Genomic DNA, 17,916 nt, shown 5'->3' with positions numbered 1-17,916 from the left:
CGGGGGCAGTGTGCAGAACCCCCTGGATGCCCCTACACATAGGAGCCAGAGGGGCAGGGTTGGCGCTTCCATTAGGCAACCCTAGGCGGTCGCCTAGGGCACCAGAATTCGGGAGGCGGCATTTTGTGCTCTCCCCGCATGGCTCACGGGAGCTTCTGGTTCCACTCTCATTGCGGCGCCGAAGAAGGACCTTCTGCCGATGTGCTGCGGGAAACAGCGGCAGGCAATTGAGCAGCTCAGTGACTGCCGCTGTTGCCTGCAGCATTTCGGCGCAGGGTCCCCCTTCTTCAGTGGCGCAATGGGAGTGGAACCAGAAGCTCCCGTGTGCCCTGTGGGGAGCGCACAAAATGCCGCCCCCTGAATTCTGCCTAGGGCGCCAGAAACCCTGGCACCGCCCCTGCAGAGGGGGGACATGCTGCTGGCTCTGAGAACTGCGCAGAGCCATGGCAGGCAGGGAGCCTGTCTTAGCCCTGCTGCAGTGCCTACTGGACTTTAAATGGCCCAGTCAGCAGTGCTGACTGGAGCTGCCAGGGTCCCTTTTTGACCGGGCTTTCCAGTTGAAAACCAGACACCTGGCAATCCTAGGCATGCTGCATTGATTTTCAGGACTGTAAAATGCCATGTGATCCCAGGGTCACACGATGAGGGATCTCAGCATTGCATTCCCTCAGTGAGAAGGAGCCTGGGCTAGGGAGCTCCACAGTATACCAGGCCTTGATTAAGGTAACCCCAGAGACAGGTATGAGCAGAAAAGCACCGGAGAACTCAGACTGATTAATTTTTCTTTAGGTTCTCCACGTTGTAGCTTCTTCTGATCAGATAATCCAAGAGTTCTGGAGCCCAGTCTCTGATCAAGAGGGGGATTTTGGTAGCTGCGTATTTGTAGTAAATTTCCCGTTGGCGGAGGGCACCTCCCTTGATGATTTCCAGCGCACACTCCTCCTTCGGTGCTGGGGACACCAGCACCACATCGGAAGCTGCTTTCATGGCACTTTCTAGCACAATAGAACAAAGGGAGCTTTGGTTAGATTTGCAGTGCTCTCCCCTAGTGAGCCCTCCACCTCTGGGGCCAGCTGAACCCAGCTTGGATTTGCTTATTTTAATTGTTGTTTTTAAGCCATTTAACATGAGTTGGGCCTTGTGAGGCTTAGTGAGCCTGGGAACAGCCAGCATAACCCCACTCTTGTTATGTATCGTGGTAACACTAGAGGCCCCAGTCAAGACTAGACAAGAGCCCCAATTGTGCTAGGCCCTGTACAGATGTAGAGGTCGATGGAATCCCTGCCCCCAAGAGCTTCTGATTTAAGCAGATGAGCCACACAAGGATTGGGGAGAGGGAGCCAGCTCACTTTCAATGATTTTGATAGGCATACTAGAGCCTGTAAAAACAAGACAAAACACAATCAAATCTGGAGATTTCAACAGAGGAAGAGAATTTTGCAAAATGTTGTGAATTCCCCCCGCTGCTCCCATTTTGCAAGCAACTCTCGTGCATACATGTTCACTTTTTATATATTCACATTATAATTACATCAGTACATAAATATACAGCAACATCTTCAGCTGGTGTAAATTGGTGTTATTCTATTAACTTCAGTGGACCTATGCCAATTTATACCATCTGAGGATCTGGCACGCAGACTCACCCTAACTGCACATCAGGTTGGCCTAGCCATTGTTCATTGGCTGATTTCTTTGAAATGGTGAGTCAGAAATGGGTCTTGAGGGTATGTCTACACTACAGAGCTTTATACCATCATAGTTATGTCACTGAAGCTGTGCCAGCATAGCCCCCTAGTGTAGACGCAGTAGAGCCAGATAATGAGTTTTGCTATTGCTGTCGCTCCCCTTATGACATTAGCTATGTCTATGGAAGCACTCTTCAGTTAACATACCTGCAGCTACACTGCTGGCTTTGTCAGAATAATTATGCCAGGCTTTTTTGCTGACTGACAGTTATGTTGGTATAAAATTTCAGTGTAGGCCAGGCTGAGACTAGGATTTGGAGGAGGGTGGGGGCAGTGTCCTTCCAGATCAGTCCAGAGAGGACATTCATGCCACCTCAAATACATGGAAAGAAGACAAGAATGTTTGTGGGGAGTTGACAAGTAGCTCTGGTGGAGCAGAGGCAAGAGAGGAGAAGGAATGGAGGGGAGAGCTGTGAAGCAGCTTGAAAGTTAGTTCAAAATGCTTGAACTTGGAGAGTGATTAGTTCCAAATCAGCAAGGCACTGATCTTACCTGTATCAATGAAGCCGAGTATACAGAGCGTGATGGAAACATCAACCTTCTGAATGATTAATTCCTGCCGCAAGGAGCTGAAAAACCCATCTAGGGCAAACTTTGTTGCAGAGTAGGGAGCGGTAAATGGAAACCCAGCTTTACCTAGACACAGAGCAACAATGTTGACACGGTTAAATTCTGTGGCAGTGCTGCATAAAGCTTTATTTGATTCTGCACTAAATGGAACATTCTTTCTTTCCAAGTGTGTTGAGTGCCGGTGAAGTGTCATGCCAACTGCCCCAGAGACACAGGCTGGTGGGTTCAGAGGACACAAAAGTAAATAGGCACTGAAATCCTATTGCTTTTAACTCTCTTAAGGTCCTTTGAATAGCCCAGCCAAACGTCCTGTTCATGCACAGAGAGGGCAGCAGCAGCGTAAGCTTCCCACCTTCAGTGCTCTCAGCTGATGTGCTCAGACCTGACCTAGAGAGATCACCTACAATGTTGAATCAGTCTCAGTGGCCCTTTGGGTTCTTGGCTCCTCAGCTGAGCTCACCAGCAAGGGGTTGACTAAGATGGCAGGTTTACAATAGGGACACCTGTCACCTAAGATGCTTCATGTAAGTCAGCGAACCATCAGCTAGAGGGTCAGCCGGCTATTGAACTTGATCCACAGAAACAAAATGACCCTGTCTAGTCAGTCAAATAGCCAATACAAAGAGAGAGCCACATATTTCCAGTCTGTTCTGGTCAGACTGTAATGCCAATATTTGAAGTGCTTGAGCTGCTCTCCTCCAGTGAGCCCCTTTGCTTATAATCAAGAAGCACGACAAGGTGTTCAGCTTCTATTGACTAAGCACGAGGGGGAGCAAAACCCAAGGGAAGAGTGATTTCGTTTAGAAGGTGCCGAGGACTTGCCTTTCCCATTGACACCCCTTGGATTTTTGGGTGCCCATCATTTCTGAAAATCATCCCCAAGGTCTCTGCCTGCCCCCGTTGACGGCTCACCTGCCATGGATGAAACCACCACGATGCTGCCCCCACTGTCTTTCAGCCTGGGCAGAGCCGAGACGGTCATGGCCACATAGCTGAGAAAGTTAATTTTCAGAAGCTTCTGCACGTGCCCCACGTCTCCGTCAAAATAATTGAAGTACGAGTTGCCAACGTGGTTGAGGATCAGCATGTCTAGGCCTCCTGAAAGCCAAGAGGAGAGCCAGTGATGCTTTAGTTTAGGGGGGAAGAGAATGAAGCAAGTGCAGAGCACACCGCTTGTGTACGCTACATATCTTTTCCTATAGTCACTATGAATCTCTGCAGGAATCTACTCCTTGGAATGAAATACATCTATTGTTCTTATTATTTTTAATATTAAGGGAAGCTCTTGGGTCACTGCACAGGCCTTTCATCTCTGCAGAGCTGGGTCAAAATCCTGATTCTGCTTGCCAGTATGTGGCAATCAGGTGGTGCGCACTCACCAAGTCCAAATCTTCAGATTACATTACAAAAACACTTTGTTGTGATTTGTACTTTCGGCTCATTTAGGATGGAGTGGGTGGCGGGGACACACACAGGTCCTCCTTGACCTGCATGTGGGCCCACAGGTGCAGCATCAGGATGTGTGGCAAGAGAAAGCAGACAGGTGTGTCTTTGTACAGCTTTGTGCAGTGACCTATAACTGGCGTAGCAGGGTTGCTACAGTTTAAAGAGCATGGAAGGCCTAGGAATGTAATGCCCACTGCTCTGGGATGAGGATCCAGGAGCAGTGTGTTACAGAGATGTAGGACTGCAATCAAGAGTGCCCTTGAGATCAAGCCTGAGTGGTAGAGCTGTGTGTATGGGTCCAGGTTTTGAACAGCATGGGGGGTTCAGCAGGGCAGGATTGCGGTCCATTAGCAGGACAAAGACTGTCACAGCAGATGGTGGTTCTAATCAGGGCAGAGTTGCATTGGCAGAGCTGGGGTGGGTACATGCACAGAGCCTGTCTATGCTATGGTTGCCTCTCTCCAATGCTATTTGTATCTCACATTCACAAGTGGCCTGTTAATACATTTAATAATAATTGTAACCATAACTCAATAGTTACTAAATGTATGGATTGGTCACTTGTGATGTGAGACACAAATAGGAATATAATCCTTCGTTCTTTCATTCTTCTTATTACACACACACACACAAATGTCATGAGAAGGATGAAGGACATTTCCCCATCCCTCCTATTTTTCCTGCCCTCCTTCTTTGTTTTTTTTTAATGTGGCAGACAGTGATGTGGCTAAGGAGTGAGGCCACATCTCTCTGCATTTGATCACTTGTTAAAGGTCAGATGGCAATTTCCGGACAGTGAACTGCTAACGTACCTAGCACTAGTTCAGCCTTCTTCACCACATGCTCGGGAAAGGCCTCATCCTCCATGCTGCCTCTCACATACTGCGCGGAGGCTGCGCCCAGCTCCAGACACCGGGTGATGACCTGGAACACGTGAATGGAATGTTGTAGAAACACATTTCCCATTGATGACCCTCTGAGAGCCTCAGTGTGTTACATCCGTGGTCGGATAGACATAGGGTAACCAGACAGCAAGTGTGAAAAATTGGGACAGGCATGGGGGGTAATAGGAGCCTATATAAGTAAAAACCCCAAATATTGGGACTGTCCCTATAAAATCGGGACATCTGGTCACCCTAGATAGACATGGCTCTGTGGGTAGAATGAGTACATTCTGCCTGCCAAGTGTTACTATGTTGAACACACTGGCTCTGGCTTTAAACAGTGGGCACTGAAGGATCCAAGAATGGGATTGAAGCCTCCTGGGATTTCAAAGTCTATGTACCATGGAAATCTGAAGCAACCTAGCTATTTACCAGTATAATCTGCTCCGCAGTGGAAGTCTGTGCCTGCAGGATGAGTGGGGGCGTGTGTATATTACTGCAATGCAGTGAGTGTGCATGCTTGTGTGCTAGTGCACATGAGATTGTGTGTACATGAGTAGGTGTAAGCATGGATACGAGCACATGTATAAAAAGAAGAGTTCATGCGTGTGCATGACCATGAGCATGGATACGTGCATGTGTTTGCGCACTCACAAGCATGTGTGTATGTCTGTACATGTGTGAGAATCAGCATGTGAGTGTACTGATCCGCATATCATGTAATTGCAATGGTGGGTGTGCATGCGTGTCTGTACATCTATGTGCGTGCCATAAGACTGACCTGTGCGTGTGTGCTTGGTACGTACTTTCTGAAGCTTGGCTTCCGTCCGTGCTGTGACCAGAACATGGGCTCCCATCCGTGCCAGGTGATAAGCCATTTGCTCTCCAATTCCAGTGCTTGCTCCAGTGACAATCACTCGCTTCCCTTTCAGCATCTCTGGAAAGCAAGGCCCAGGGATATTAATTTACCAGGATACCAAAGAAAGATTTCCCCCCCGCCCTGTGCCCTCTGGGTCAAGAAACCAAAGTGGATAACAAGTCAATCCAACCTGCCCAAACCAGCATGCCCACCCTGCACCAGGCAAACTCTCTGCCTTGTCCCAAGAAAATTGCAATAAGAAGAATAGTTAAAATTCCTAATGTGAATAAAGCAATATTAACAGGGACATGGCCAGATCATTTAAAAAAACCCATCACATTGCAAATCAGGATATGAATTTTTTTTTGTGATAATTAAAATTTCCAGCCATTTTCAAAAAAGATATTTTCAAAGTTATTAAATATTTTAAAAAATATATATTTGTAAAATAGCCTTTTTCTAGCTTTTTTTACAAACATAAACCATGTGAAACTGAATGTTAAAAGCCCCCGTAAATCTAAATAATAATAACTCCTACTTCACCTGTTTCCTAAGAAAATATTTTTCTGTGTTACTTGCTTGATGTAGTTCGAAAGCTCTGCAAAGCAGAGTGTTCTCTTATCTGCAGTGTTACAAATGCCCAGACATGTTTCATTTCAGGCTCTGTACACGTTCTGTGTAAAACATTCAAACGTGGCTTTTTCTGTTTAATTTTTAAAATACATTCACTTTTAATAACTTACCAGGTTTAAAATCCTCCCTTGCTGAATAAAAACAGAAGGCCAAGACCAATCCTACAAAGGGAATGAAAATCTTTCTCAACAGACCCATCCCACTGCAGAATCAGGAAATAATAAAGCATGAAAGAAAAAGGAAAAAACAATTACTCCTCCGCAGATCTGCTCCAGACAGAAGCGCCAATGCCTAATCTTTAAAAACCTATTAGTGAAACGACTGCAGCTCCCCAAAGGTTCAACCTTTGGAAAATCACGGTGGTGGGACTGATGGGTCCATCAAAATCTTTAATTTGTTCCTCTTCAGAGTTGATAAATCTCAGGCTAAGTGACAGCTTCGATTTGGTTCTGGCCAGCTTATTTAATATTTCCTGTCCCTACGTTAATGTACAGAATTTTGCACAACATCCTGGAAGAGGTGTGCCTTTGCTGGAAAGCATCAGATTTCAGTGTAGGGAGCATCGGAGACTGCTACTGAAAGTGGGAGAACGTTGCGTTGTATTATCATTTGTCTGCTAAGCATTGACACTGCACTCAGGCACTATTGCAGACATATAAGAGGGCACAGACCCTGCCCCAAGGAGCTTATAATTGTATTGCAGTTCAGGCACAAGGAAAGCAATTTAGGTCCCATGAAAACCACCAGTTGGGGGTATTGGTTCAGCATTGCAGTGCTCTGGATTGGGTATCGTTTAATTAACACACTTTGGTTGTGTCCACATTGCAGCTGGGGAGTGAGCCTTCCAGCCTGTGTAGATGGATTCGTTCTAGCAAGGCTCGAGCCAGTGTGCTAAAAATAGCTGTGTGGATGCTGCAGCACGGTCAGAGACTCAGGCTCTGACCCAAGGGGCTGGGTGAGCGTGAGAGCCTGAGCTGCCATTTGAGCTATCACAGCCACACTGCTATGCTTGGCGTGCTAGCTCAAGCCGTGCCAGCGCAAGTCTGTCTCCCAGCCCTGGGAGGCTCACCCCTAGCTGCAGTGTAGACAGACCCTTTAGAGCCTTGAGTCAGCAAATGGTCACCATCGTGGCTGCTGAGCTGGAGGCCCCAGGTCGTTCAGAAGATGCTTTCCAAATTTAGCTTGTTGTATCCTATTGTCTAGTTGACTGCCACTAATTGGCGCTCTCACCAGAGGAGCCAGCGTTTCAGAGAGTCCGGACTGAACTCCCTGCTAGATGTGATCCCTCCAGTTCAGGATGGAGGCTGGGAAACTTGCTGTGATGCTGTGCATGCTGTACCCTGTTGTGTGAGTAAACGCAGGGCTTTGCTCTCCGGGGGAATCTGTCCAGCATCTTTCACTAGCACTCAATTCATTCTCCGATTAAAGAGGAAAAATCAAAGAGAACTCCAGAGCAACAGCCAAAGGCTCAGGGTGTTGGTCAGTAAAGTCAATTACAGAGGTCTTATAATAGGTGTCAGTTTAAGCTAATATCAGCCTAGCTGTAGCTCTGGGATCTTCCTGGACAGTACAGTACATCTTGTTATGTGCTGTTCTGGGCTCAGTGCCATGGCACATATAGGTTGTGGCAAAAAGAATAGGAGTACTTGTGGCAGCTTAGAGACTAACAAATTTATTATAGCATAAGCTTTCATGGGCTACAGCATTTGCTAACGAGATTACCTCTCTGGACCCTGTGGAGAAAGCTCTCTTTACAAGGAAAAAGCCTTGTCTGCAAGGCAAGATGGTTTGCGTTACAGATGCACAATGCAATGGGTTCCTGTGGTCCTTCCGGCTGAGTCTGAAATTGTACACCCCATCCCCATCTATTTTGAGAAACCTCAGTGCATATCCTCTTCCATATAGCCAATGAGTTAACCTGAAGTACCGCACCCTCCCCAAACATCCCAGTTCTATAACCAATCAGGGGTTATAACCAACTCAGCACTCAGGAGCAACCCTACAATAACAAACCAGTGGCTGTGTGCAGCACAGCACACACACAAGCAACCCTTCAGTGATGAACCAGGGACATTGCTTTGTTATAACTTTGAAGGAACAAATGATTTGGGTTGTTAATAGACTCAGGAGGTCTGTCCAGCTGCCAGTGGGACACTGCTCTTAAAGTGTAGATTTCTCTTCACTCTTAACTTATCCTCTGCTGATAAGAAGCACTTAGAATACATTTTGGTCAGATAAATGTCATTGCATTCTGGAAAACCCTGCCACTTCCTCGGTTGTCTTCTTTTGTTCTACCCCTGAGTTCGTGGAATTGGCCACTTCCTTTTCTTGGCTGAACAATAAAATAATGAACTCTCTGTTACATGCAGCCAGGGCTGGCGCAACCCATTAGGCGACCGCACTGACATTTGGTGGGTGGTGACCGCGGTGGACGAACATCCAGCCGCTGCAGTTGTTGGCAGTATTTTGGGAGTGGGACCTTCCACCCCCTCTGTCGGGGGCGCCATTTTGGGGGTGGGACCTTCTGCTGCCTAGGGCACCAAAAAGGCTGCCAGCGCTACTGCCTGCAGCACTTGTGGAAAGGACGGATGGTCCAGTGGCAAGGGCTCTAGGACCTGGGTGAGGTGGAGTCAATTCCCTGCTCTTCTGAAGAGTTCTGGTGTGATTTTGGAAAAGTCAGGGAGGGCCAGATTTGCGAAGGTTTCCGGGTGTCTAACTTACACTGATTGCAATGGGAGTTAGGCCCCTAAATACCTTTGGAAATCTGGCCCTTAGTCTCTCCCGGCCTCAGTTCCTCCTCTGTACAATGGGGACCATAGCACATCCTTACTTCTTCGGCGGATGTTGAGGGTAAAAACATTCAAGATGGTGAGGCGTTGAGATACCACAGCAATGCGGGCCAGATACATATGTTATGTGGGATGGGCAAGTCACTCTCTTAGGATATTATTGTTGTTTGTATTTGTAGGGTCTAGAGCCACAGCTGAGCTCAGATCCCTGTCATGCAAAATGCTGTGCCCAAAAAAACCCCACACACAGCGAGACCGCCCCTGCTCCCAAAGACCTTGCAATCTAAATACCCAGGATAGGCAAAGGGTGGGAGGGGAAACAGAGGCTCAGAAAAGGGAAATTCCTCGCCCCAGGTCTCACATCAGGTCCCTGGCAGAGCCAGCAATAGATCCCTGTCTGCTGATTCCCAGTCCAGTGCTCTTTGGGTATGTCTATACAGCTGTCAGATGTGAACTTGTGCTAGTGCTCTGAAACTAGCCGCATAGATGGCGCTTTAGCTCTGAAGCCCATGGACGGGGGTGGGCTTCAGAGTCTGAGCAGTGGGCTGACAGCTTTTTTAACAGTGCAAACAATGTAACATGCAGGGCTGGTGAAATGCATAGGGTTGACAGCCGTGCTTGGTTAATGTGCTGCCCAACCATGTCCCTAGGCTGTTGTGTATTGTTGACTGGGATCCGATCCTTCTCCCCACAAAGCTGCTTTGGAGCTTTAACCTACAGGCTGCTCTTGGCTCTACTGTAATTGCAACAGGTGGGCAGGGGGGAGCTTGCTGGGATAGGGGGAGGTGCTAACACACACCTTTCATTCTCCAGGTGAGTGGCTCTTGGCTGCTGGCCTCTGTAGTACCTCCCAATAGCTGGGCTTTTTTCAGAAGAAACCATTAATGGCACTGGTTGGTATGGAAACCTGTGGGGAACTAGTGATTTGCATTGACCATAGACGTATGGGATCTAGAGATGGAAAATGTCCTATCTGGCCCAGTCCTTCTCCAGCAAGGAAGGTTTGTCCTCTATAGGACATTTATCCAGTATAATTTCAATATCCAGGTTTATCCAGTATAATTGTATGCCTCTGAAACAGTGGGTCTTCCATCATTTCCCTGGAGGGCTCTTCTGCAGCCTGGCTCTCACTCAAGAGGCTTTGCCTTCCTGCTATTTACTCCAAATATCTTGTTCTTTAATTGCCTCCTGTTATTTCTATTGCGCCCCCCCTAATTATTCATCTCCCCCCATGGTGTGGTGTGGAACTTCCTTCCAATACTTACGGAGGATTAGCACCTGCCCATTATTTTGCCAGACTGGACTGCTTTAGGTCCTCGCTGTTTCCTCTAGATCCCTCCATCCCTTCACTTTATCTAAACATTTACATACAACTGAGCTGAGCCCAGTATTCTTGGTGTGGCGTCCCCAGAGAGCAGGGTATGAGATGCAGTCCCAGATCACACGGGCCTGTTTTGGAGGCTACGCAGAAACGGGAGCTCACCTCATCGGCTGACTGTCACCCTTCCCAGGTTCCTCCATCCCACTTGGCATCTGTGGCTTAGTGCACCCACTAATCCCTTGGGTAATAAGAACACTTTAATCTAATGGTTGGTTTTACACCACGGCCAGCACTATGCTATCTGATTGCCTTCTGTGTAAAATCAATAGCGAAGTCCTTAGTGAGCTCCATGGAGTCTCTGGCTCATCTCCCTTCTCAGGGCAAAAACTTTGCTTGGGGGTAGAGTTTTTTAAAATGTTGTTTATTTGGTTATTTGACTTGTTGGTCTCAGGCTGCTTTTACTGGGGTGTTTGGTGAGGAGGAGGTGATAGGGGGAAAGCCTTTTCTGAAGAGAAAAGTTTAGCAGCATTTCCTAAAGCGGGTTAGATTCTAGGCTCGCCTGATGTTCTGTCTTCTGTTGTTATTATTCTGCCCATCTTTCTCAAGGTCCCTATTTATCTGTTCTCACTGGGGCTCACACTCTCCCTCCCCCCTCCCCGGTTTAACATCATCTGCTAGTGTAATTAACATGCTCTTCCTAGATTGCTACCCTGAATAACTGAAGGAGCTCACAGGGAGGGAAGGGGATTGAGTGCTGCCTGAAATCTAACACCTCTCTTAAACATAAAAGGCCCTTCTGTGTAGCTATTTACATCCTCTGTGTATAGTACAGACATTGCCTGGCTCCCAGGTGCTTTGGGAGGATTAAGGGGTAAACAAGTGTTGCTATTTCTCATTTTGCAAAACCAGAAAAACAGTTACAGAGAGAAAAGAAGTGATTTGCCCAGGGCCTGGTCTCCGCACTGGGATTAGAACCCAGGAGTCCCTGGTTTCCAAGCCTGTGTGTGGAGGAAGAGGCCTCATATCCCCACACAATTTCTTTTTTGCAGCATTTGATCAGCTCGGCGTTTCAGGTTTGCTGTCAGCCTTACAAGGCTTCAGGATTGGTTGCCGGGTGCTAGGAGAGCCAGGGAAAGGTTGGAAGCAGAAAGACTGACAAGTAGTCCACCCCACTCTGGATTCTTCAGACTCCAGCCTCAGGATTGAGCTCTAGAATCGGTTGAGAATTTTCCATCGAAACCGTTTTTTAGTGGAAAATGGCTTTTATACAATGTTTTCGTAAACACATCACTAACTTTTTTGCTGTGAACTATATAACAATTTGCTTTCAATAACTTTTACAGAGGGTGTGGGGGGGAGGGGGAAATGATTGTCCAGCCAGCTCTGTTACACTCAGAGCACGTTGTCGCTTTCGCTCACTGTAGCTGGAACGTGGTTTGCATTGAACGGCCACCATCTCCCTTTTACCAAGGAGCCAGGCTTCGGTTTCATATGTTTGGAGACCAAACTGAGGCAGCAAAGCTTGCTCTCCAAATGTAGAATGTTGTTTGTGAACAGCACCTTCCTGGCGGCGGCTGCTGCTGCTATGAACACGTCCTCCTTGGTTGAGAAGGCTGCCAAAGGGGCAGATCTTATAACTATCAGTCACATTTCTAACACGCACATGTGTGCCAGGCACCACCTCTCTCATTCCCTTTCTCGCCCGTAGTTTCTAAATTAGCTCAGAGGTATGCAGAACACATCGCAAAAAACCAGCAACCTGATAGTAAAGTATTTATGAGAGCAAGTGAGGAGTGCCCTTGAAGTGAGCCCATTGGCAGCATGCAGAATACGCAGCCACTTCTGAAAAGGGCCACCCTGGGGAGTGGGGGTGGGCAAGTAGGGCAATTTGCCCCACGAGCCCTGGCCCGGCGGCGGTCCTGGGCCTTCGGCGGCATTTCAGCAGCAGGGGGCCTTTCAGTGCCGCTGAAGATGCGGAGCAACTGAAGGGCCCCCTGCCGCCGAAATGCCGCCGAAGACCCGGACTGCCGCCGGGTGAGTACAAGCACTGCAGCTCCCCCACTTTGCCCCAGGCCCCCCGAATCCTCTGGGTGGCCCTGCTTCTGAACCAACGTCAGCGGCATTATTGTATTTGTTCCCCTCTGGAGAAATGCACCCTGGTGCAGAGGGTCAGCTCTGTACCATTTAAGTCCAATTTATGCCCCACTTGAAGGAAATAAATGGTGCATAGACGTGCTGGCCATTCTGCACAGGGGATGCTTTCCACTCCTTGAAACCCATAGCCTGTTAGAGAGAGGATCTAATGTAAATTTAAAGGTGCATTTTTAAATGTCCTGATGGATGGTCAGTGAAGCTGTAAATCATATCTACTGTAGCTTCCCTCTCCACACAAGCCATCCCTGGCCTGAGTATTAGAAGCAAATACAGTGAACAGGAAGAAAACATGTAGTCAGGTTTATGTATGCAAGGCAAAACTGGTGGATTTGCAATAGTCTGAAATTAAATAGAAATAGTAGAAATTAAAATGGCTTTTTAAAAAAGCAGCTTTGCTTCTGTTACATCATAAAGAAAAAAGCTGATGTTGCCAGCTGAACTTTTGGTGCTTACTAAAGAGAGACCTTCCTGGGCTTTGGGAATGGGATATGGGCATGTTACTTTCTGGTCATTATTGGTTACAATCGAGCCTTAGACCATTGCTCAACGAAAGGCAGGTACAGTCAGGGACGGCTCTAGCTATTTTGCCGTCCCTAGCATGGCAGGCAGGCTGCCTTCGGCGGCTTGCCTGTGGGCGGTCCCCGGTCCCGTGGATTTGGTGGCAGCCTGCAGGAGGTCTGCAGAAGCCTCGGGACCAGCGGACCCTCTGCAGGCATCCCACCGAAGGCAACCTGCCTGTCGCCCTTGCGGCGACAGGCAGAGCGCCCCCCTTAGCTTGACGCCCGAGGCACGCGTTTGGCGTGCTGGTGCCTGGAGCCGCCCCTGGGTACAGTGCAGCTCAGAGTGGCCAGAGGTGTGCATCACCATGGTACTGCTTGGCCCAGTGTTAGTAGGGGTTAGGACTGAATGGGCCATGGAACCTGAGCTCCCAGGACAACGTAGTGTTTGTTTTTCAGCATCAGGGTAGCTGCTCCTAGGAATCCCATACTGGAAATGATTGAACCCTGTGCACAGCACACGAGTACCCTGGCACTGAAAAATATTTTCTACATGTGCTTGTGTAGGTGCAGGTCTCACTGCTGGGTCAGCGTAGACAGTAGGGCTGCAAGAAGGGTTACTTATGCCTCAAACACCTTCCCCCCCGTCCTGTCCTTGAGCCCAAGCCCCGTCACCGTGCAATGCCACGTATGAACGTGGCTGTGAGGAACATTGCACCATTGCCTTTTGGAAGCTGATTCTGCTGTCTTAAACTCACATGGGCCTGAGACAACAGTCAGTTCACTCAGCCCCCTGAGCCACTGGGTGCTTCCAGAGGTGATTTGGGAAACTCAGTCAAAACCACAAAAGAGCAAGTTGGGAAAACAAGCAGCTGGACAACGCAAATGCGGTGGCAGGTGCGTGGGAATCTGCTGTGTATCTGAGAGGTTTCCGCTCAGTAGCAGCTTCTGTGTTTCTTATGAGCCTTGAGGGCCTTGTGCTTTGGGGGCGATCATGTGAAGCCATTGCAGGGGCAGCAGTTGGATGAGGTGCAATGTTCAGGTGACAGGACAGGGGACGCCCCTAGAAGAGTGCTCTGCGAGATTGGGGACTCGCCTTGCTAGTTCTTCAGGGAGAAGGTATGGGACTGCCTTCACTGTTCCAAAGGGACTGACACTCCACTCCTCAGACCACTTCACCTCATTGAAAAACCTCATTTCAGTGTCAAGCCTCATCCCAGTTATGTGCTAAATCTTGGATTAATGAAGCAGCAAAATGCCCCTATCCAAAATGGGGACAGTGCTTGGCAAGTGGCGTGAAGATCTGTGTTAAGCAGAGAAGGTGGGAAGGCCTGTGTAGAGGTAAGATTGGGGCAGGTTTCAGCTGGTATTCCTGTTCGAAGATCTCAGTGAGCGCTCCCCACGTACAAGTACCACCGGAGTTTGCACATCGCTAGTACAGGGAGAATAGTGTGTTTGTGATTTTCATATCTGCTGGGTGACCTAACCCAACTCACTCCTGGGAAATATAAGCTCCAGGACCCTGACTACAGCCTGCCCGGGGGAGCCCTGGACACTGGCCATGCTTCCTGTGCCCTTGAAAAAAATCCTGGCTTGTTTCTCTCGAGTTGTTGATTGCTGAAGTCCTAAATTTAGTTGGGAGGCCCTTGAACCAAGCGGATCCCAGCGTGCAAATATCAAGTTAGGCATTTCTAAAAAACCAGCCACTCATGCTCTTGCAGTGAATTGGCAGGTGAGAGAAGGTCGCAGTGCCTGCAGCACGCTACCATCATGCTACCAAAACCTGAGTGAAGTCTCAGCGTTAACATAACCTCTTTTGAGATGTGCCTGGTGAGCTTGCGGGAAGCTGTACACCAGATCTCACTCCAGCTGCATTCCCTGGGGATGTAACGTGCTAGGGGATTTTTCCTGATTCATTGTTTAGAATAAGCCAAATTTAGATATGCCCTAAACAGTACAGAATAATAGAAATTAAAACTTATATTAGGGGATGTCATTCATCCGTCAGACAATGCCCGGTTGTTCCTAAAGCTTAGCCCTAAATGCTTTAGCGCAGTCCAATTTCAAATGGTCCAAGTGATGTTATTTCACACCATAAACTTCACCTTTCCTGAATTTGAGCCTACATCTCCCTCTAATCAATTCCATCCCAGTGCTCTTAGCTATATCCCAATAGCCCATGTTAAAAAAAAATCCCTCTATCTTTTTGGAAGTTGCACGTGGACATATATGATGCAGATTCAACACTTTATCCTCTATCTGACATACATTTGCTTATGGCATTTTGTTGCAAAAGACAGTGTTTGTGCTGTTTGTATAGCCCCAAAACATCACAAGAATTCCTGCTTTTGGATGCCCAAGTGAAGGTGTCTTAAATTGCTAGGTGCCTCAAGTTAGGGGTTCAAAAACTGAAGCACTAAAAGGACAGGCTACTTTGAAAATTCTAGCCATAATGAAGAAAGAGGGGGTTGGTGAAACCTGTTCTTCTTTAGTGGGTGATTCCTGCAACCCACCACTGTTGTTTTGAATTCACAAGCACTGGAACTACTACACACGGCTTGATGTAAAACTTTGCACTGGCATTATTGCACGGCAGTTTAGCCACTGACACTTGCCTAATTTGCACGGCTGTAGAAAGCCACAGTTTTCTGTGCATTAAGTGCAAACTCATGTTGCAGAATCAATGAGATACAGAACTGATCTTTCAGATTGATCTTTGGGGGAAATATTTGCAAGGGGATGACCTCCAGGATCACAGTAGATCAGAAGGCTGCATCCTGGAAGGACTTGCTCAGAAGATTCTAGACATACTGGCATAGTCATGGCTATTCTAGCTGTCTAATCCCATTAACCGCCTGAAGTGCAGCTATTTTGACAGTTGCACAAATCTCTCTGCTGTAAGCTCATAAACCCTGAAATTAGATAACTCTATTTTTATTCAAAGGGGGAGCGGGTGGAAGGACAGGATTGCCCTCTCCCAGTCATCACAGACAAAATGAAATGCCCCTTTGCACAGAGTTGGAGGGTGATAAAAGTAATTGCTGGCTCATATTAAATTCAGGTCATTCAACAGAGAGGCTTCATCCAAAGCCTCTGAACTCTGCATCACAGGGGCTTCCTGTTATGACAGCAAAGAAGAAATTTTCTAGGTTTCCCTATTGTCCTGAACCAGGTATAACATGTGAAGCAGGTCTAGTCCTGTGAATGAATAAGATATTAAGAGTTTGAAGCCATAAAGGCTTGAATAAAGTCAAGACCCAGTTGGCTTCTTTCTTAAATCACATTCACACCTGTGCTATTAGGAGCTGTAAAAACACAACGAAAATCAATTTCAGTGAGACTATTTCTGAAGTAAGGTACAGGACTGGACAGCGAGGTGAGTAAGGGGATTGGAGTATGGGCCCAGAGTTTTTCTTTCTACTGCCATGGGCCTTCTGCAGCATAAGGATCCGTGTATGCTGTAAAACTATCAGTGTCCTTGATCTAGCATTATTCAGGGACATGGTTCAGCTAACTCTTTTCTTCAGGCTAAATTGTGCCTTCACCTTTGCACACGCAACACCCAGTGAAGCGACTGAGGCATTGGCCCCTGTCTGTCATGTCTAGGAAATAAACCCTGAGGAATGCTTGATTGGCACATAAAACATGATATTTCTCAAGTGCTATTTTATGTTGACTTCTATCTCAGTTTTTTCCCAGATGGAAAATGTACGTGCACCCTTGCATTTTAATTCAGAACATGAAGTTTTTACAGGCTCAGAGACATTCTCCCCATATAATGTGCCCTTTTTGACAACAGGTGTTGGTTACATGGATGAAAGGTTGAAGTTGGATGTTTTTATTCTTAAAATAAGACTAGCATCTAGAAACCATACAGGCTATTTCTAGCATGTTCCTTCCTGCTTTCTTATCTTTTTTGTTTCCATGGTCTCCCGTTTTCTGTAGCAATTAGAAAAGGGATCTTTTCTCCCCTTGTGGCTAGACAGAGGCACATTGCTTGTGTGTTTTCCTGATGTGTGCCCGGCAGGAAATTAGTGTGAGAAATGGTTGCCCTGCCTCCTTGGGGGTATTGGAGATAGCATTGCAGCTTCTAAATTCTAGCAAGTAGAAATCAACATTTAAAATGATGTGCCCCTCCCATACTTAGATGACCCATTGAATTCTGAATGGGTGAGTTTGCTAGCATTGTGTTACATGTAGCATATATGCACCAATCTTATTTAAAAAAAAAACAAACAGTGGAAACAGTTAACCTATTCACTTGTTAATTAAAGCATGTAGTGCTAACAGTCTGCTGCATTCAAGACCATGCAGGTGAGAAATTGCAGGACAGTTGTGATCAAAGGACAATGTGGTGAGAACAGTGTGTTCCAGCGGGTAGAGCACTGGACTGGGACTCAAAGACATGAGTTCTATTCCTAGCTTTGCCACTGGACTGGTTGGTGACCTTGGGCAAGTCATTTCACTGCTCTGTGTCCGTTATGCCCTCTGCAAAATGGGGATAATGGTACTTAAAAGTACTATGTAAGAGGTGGCTATTAATGTCCTTGAGAGCTTTGCCATAACCATTAATGGAGACAGGATCAGGCTCTTTTCATTAGTCCTGCAGCTTGTTAAAGTAAGAGATCCCTTTCTGTATTTACACCCATGTAACAGATCAACATCTGGCTACACTGCCCCTACCTCCCTCCTTAAAAAAAACCCAAACCAACCAACCTCTGTAAATAGAGATGTTAACATCTGATTTGTATAAAAAAAATTAGGCTTTAGAAAATGAAAGGGGGAGAAAACAAACCAACCACCCAGGGTCTCCCACTGTTGAGTGTGTGTTTATACTAATTGGAAGGTGAGAGCATTCAGCAACTGTTTCACTGCCAAACTTAGGATGCTTCCCTAAGTGCCCTGATAAACACCACCCTGCAGGAGGCATTAGGCTGTGAAAAATTTATTTCAATAACTGTAGCTGAATTAAGACTCCATCCTTCTTTGGAGACTGACAAAAGACAGAGGCTTGG

The 17,916-nt window shown here is 47.1% G+C and overlaps 1 protein-coding gene across 1 annotated transcript; it reads right to left on the bottom strand.

Annotated features, from left to right (window-relative positions):
* Window positions 1–774: 774 nt before the first annotated feature.
* Window positions 775–6,558, bottom strand: HSD11B1 (hydroxysteroid 11-beta dehydrogenase 1). Its single transcript, XM_030562713.1, has 6 exons — window positions 6,251–6,558; window positions 5,455–5,585; window positions 4,577–4,688; window positions 3,231–3,416; window positions 2,241–2,384; window positions 775–995 (listed from the first exon to the last, which is right to left on the bottom strand). Exons 1-6 carry the CDS (start codon window positions 6,336–6,338, stop codon window positions 775–777), a joined length of 882 nt encoding a protein of 293 aa, XP_030418573.1. The 5' UTR covers window positions 6,339–6,558.
* Window positions 6,559–17,916: the final 11,358 nt, after the last annotated feature.

This window comes from Gopherus evgoodei, chromosome 4 (genome assembly GCF_007399415.2).
Source record: "Gopherus evgoodei ecotype Sinaloan lineage chromosome 4, rGopEvg1_v1.p, whole genome shotgun sequence".
Taxonomy (NCBI): domain Eukaryota; kingdom Metazoa; phylum Chordata; order Testudines; family Testudinidae; genus Gopherus; species Gopherus evgoodei.
This window is presented reverse-complemented; position numbering and strand designations above follow the sequence as displayed.

Bases quoted from the DNA above. Each gene is read 5' to 3' on its own strand.
- HSD11B1 (XM_030562713.1), bottom strand. From the start codon at position 6,338: ATGGGTCTGTTGAGAAAGATTTTCATTCCCTTTGTAGGATTGGTCTTG. The intron at 4,689-5,454 runs GTACGTACCAAG...CACGTGTTCCAG, and splicing joins CGGAAGCCAAGCTTCAGAAA to GTCATCACCCGGTGTCTGGA. The intron at 996-2,240 runs GTAAGATCAGTG...CTATTGTGCTAG, and splicing joins ACTCGGCTTCATTGATACAG to AAAGTGCCATGAAAGCAGCT.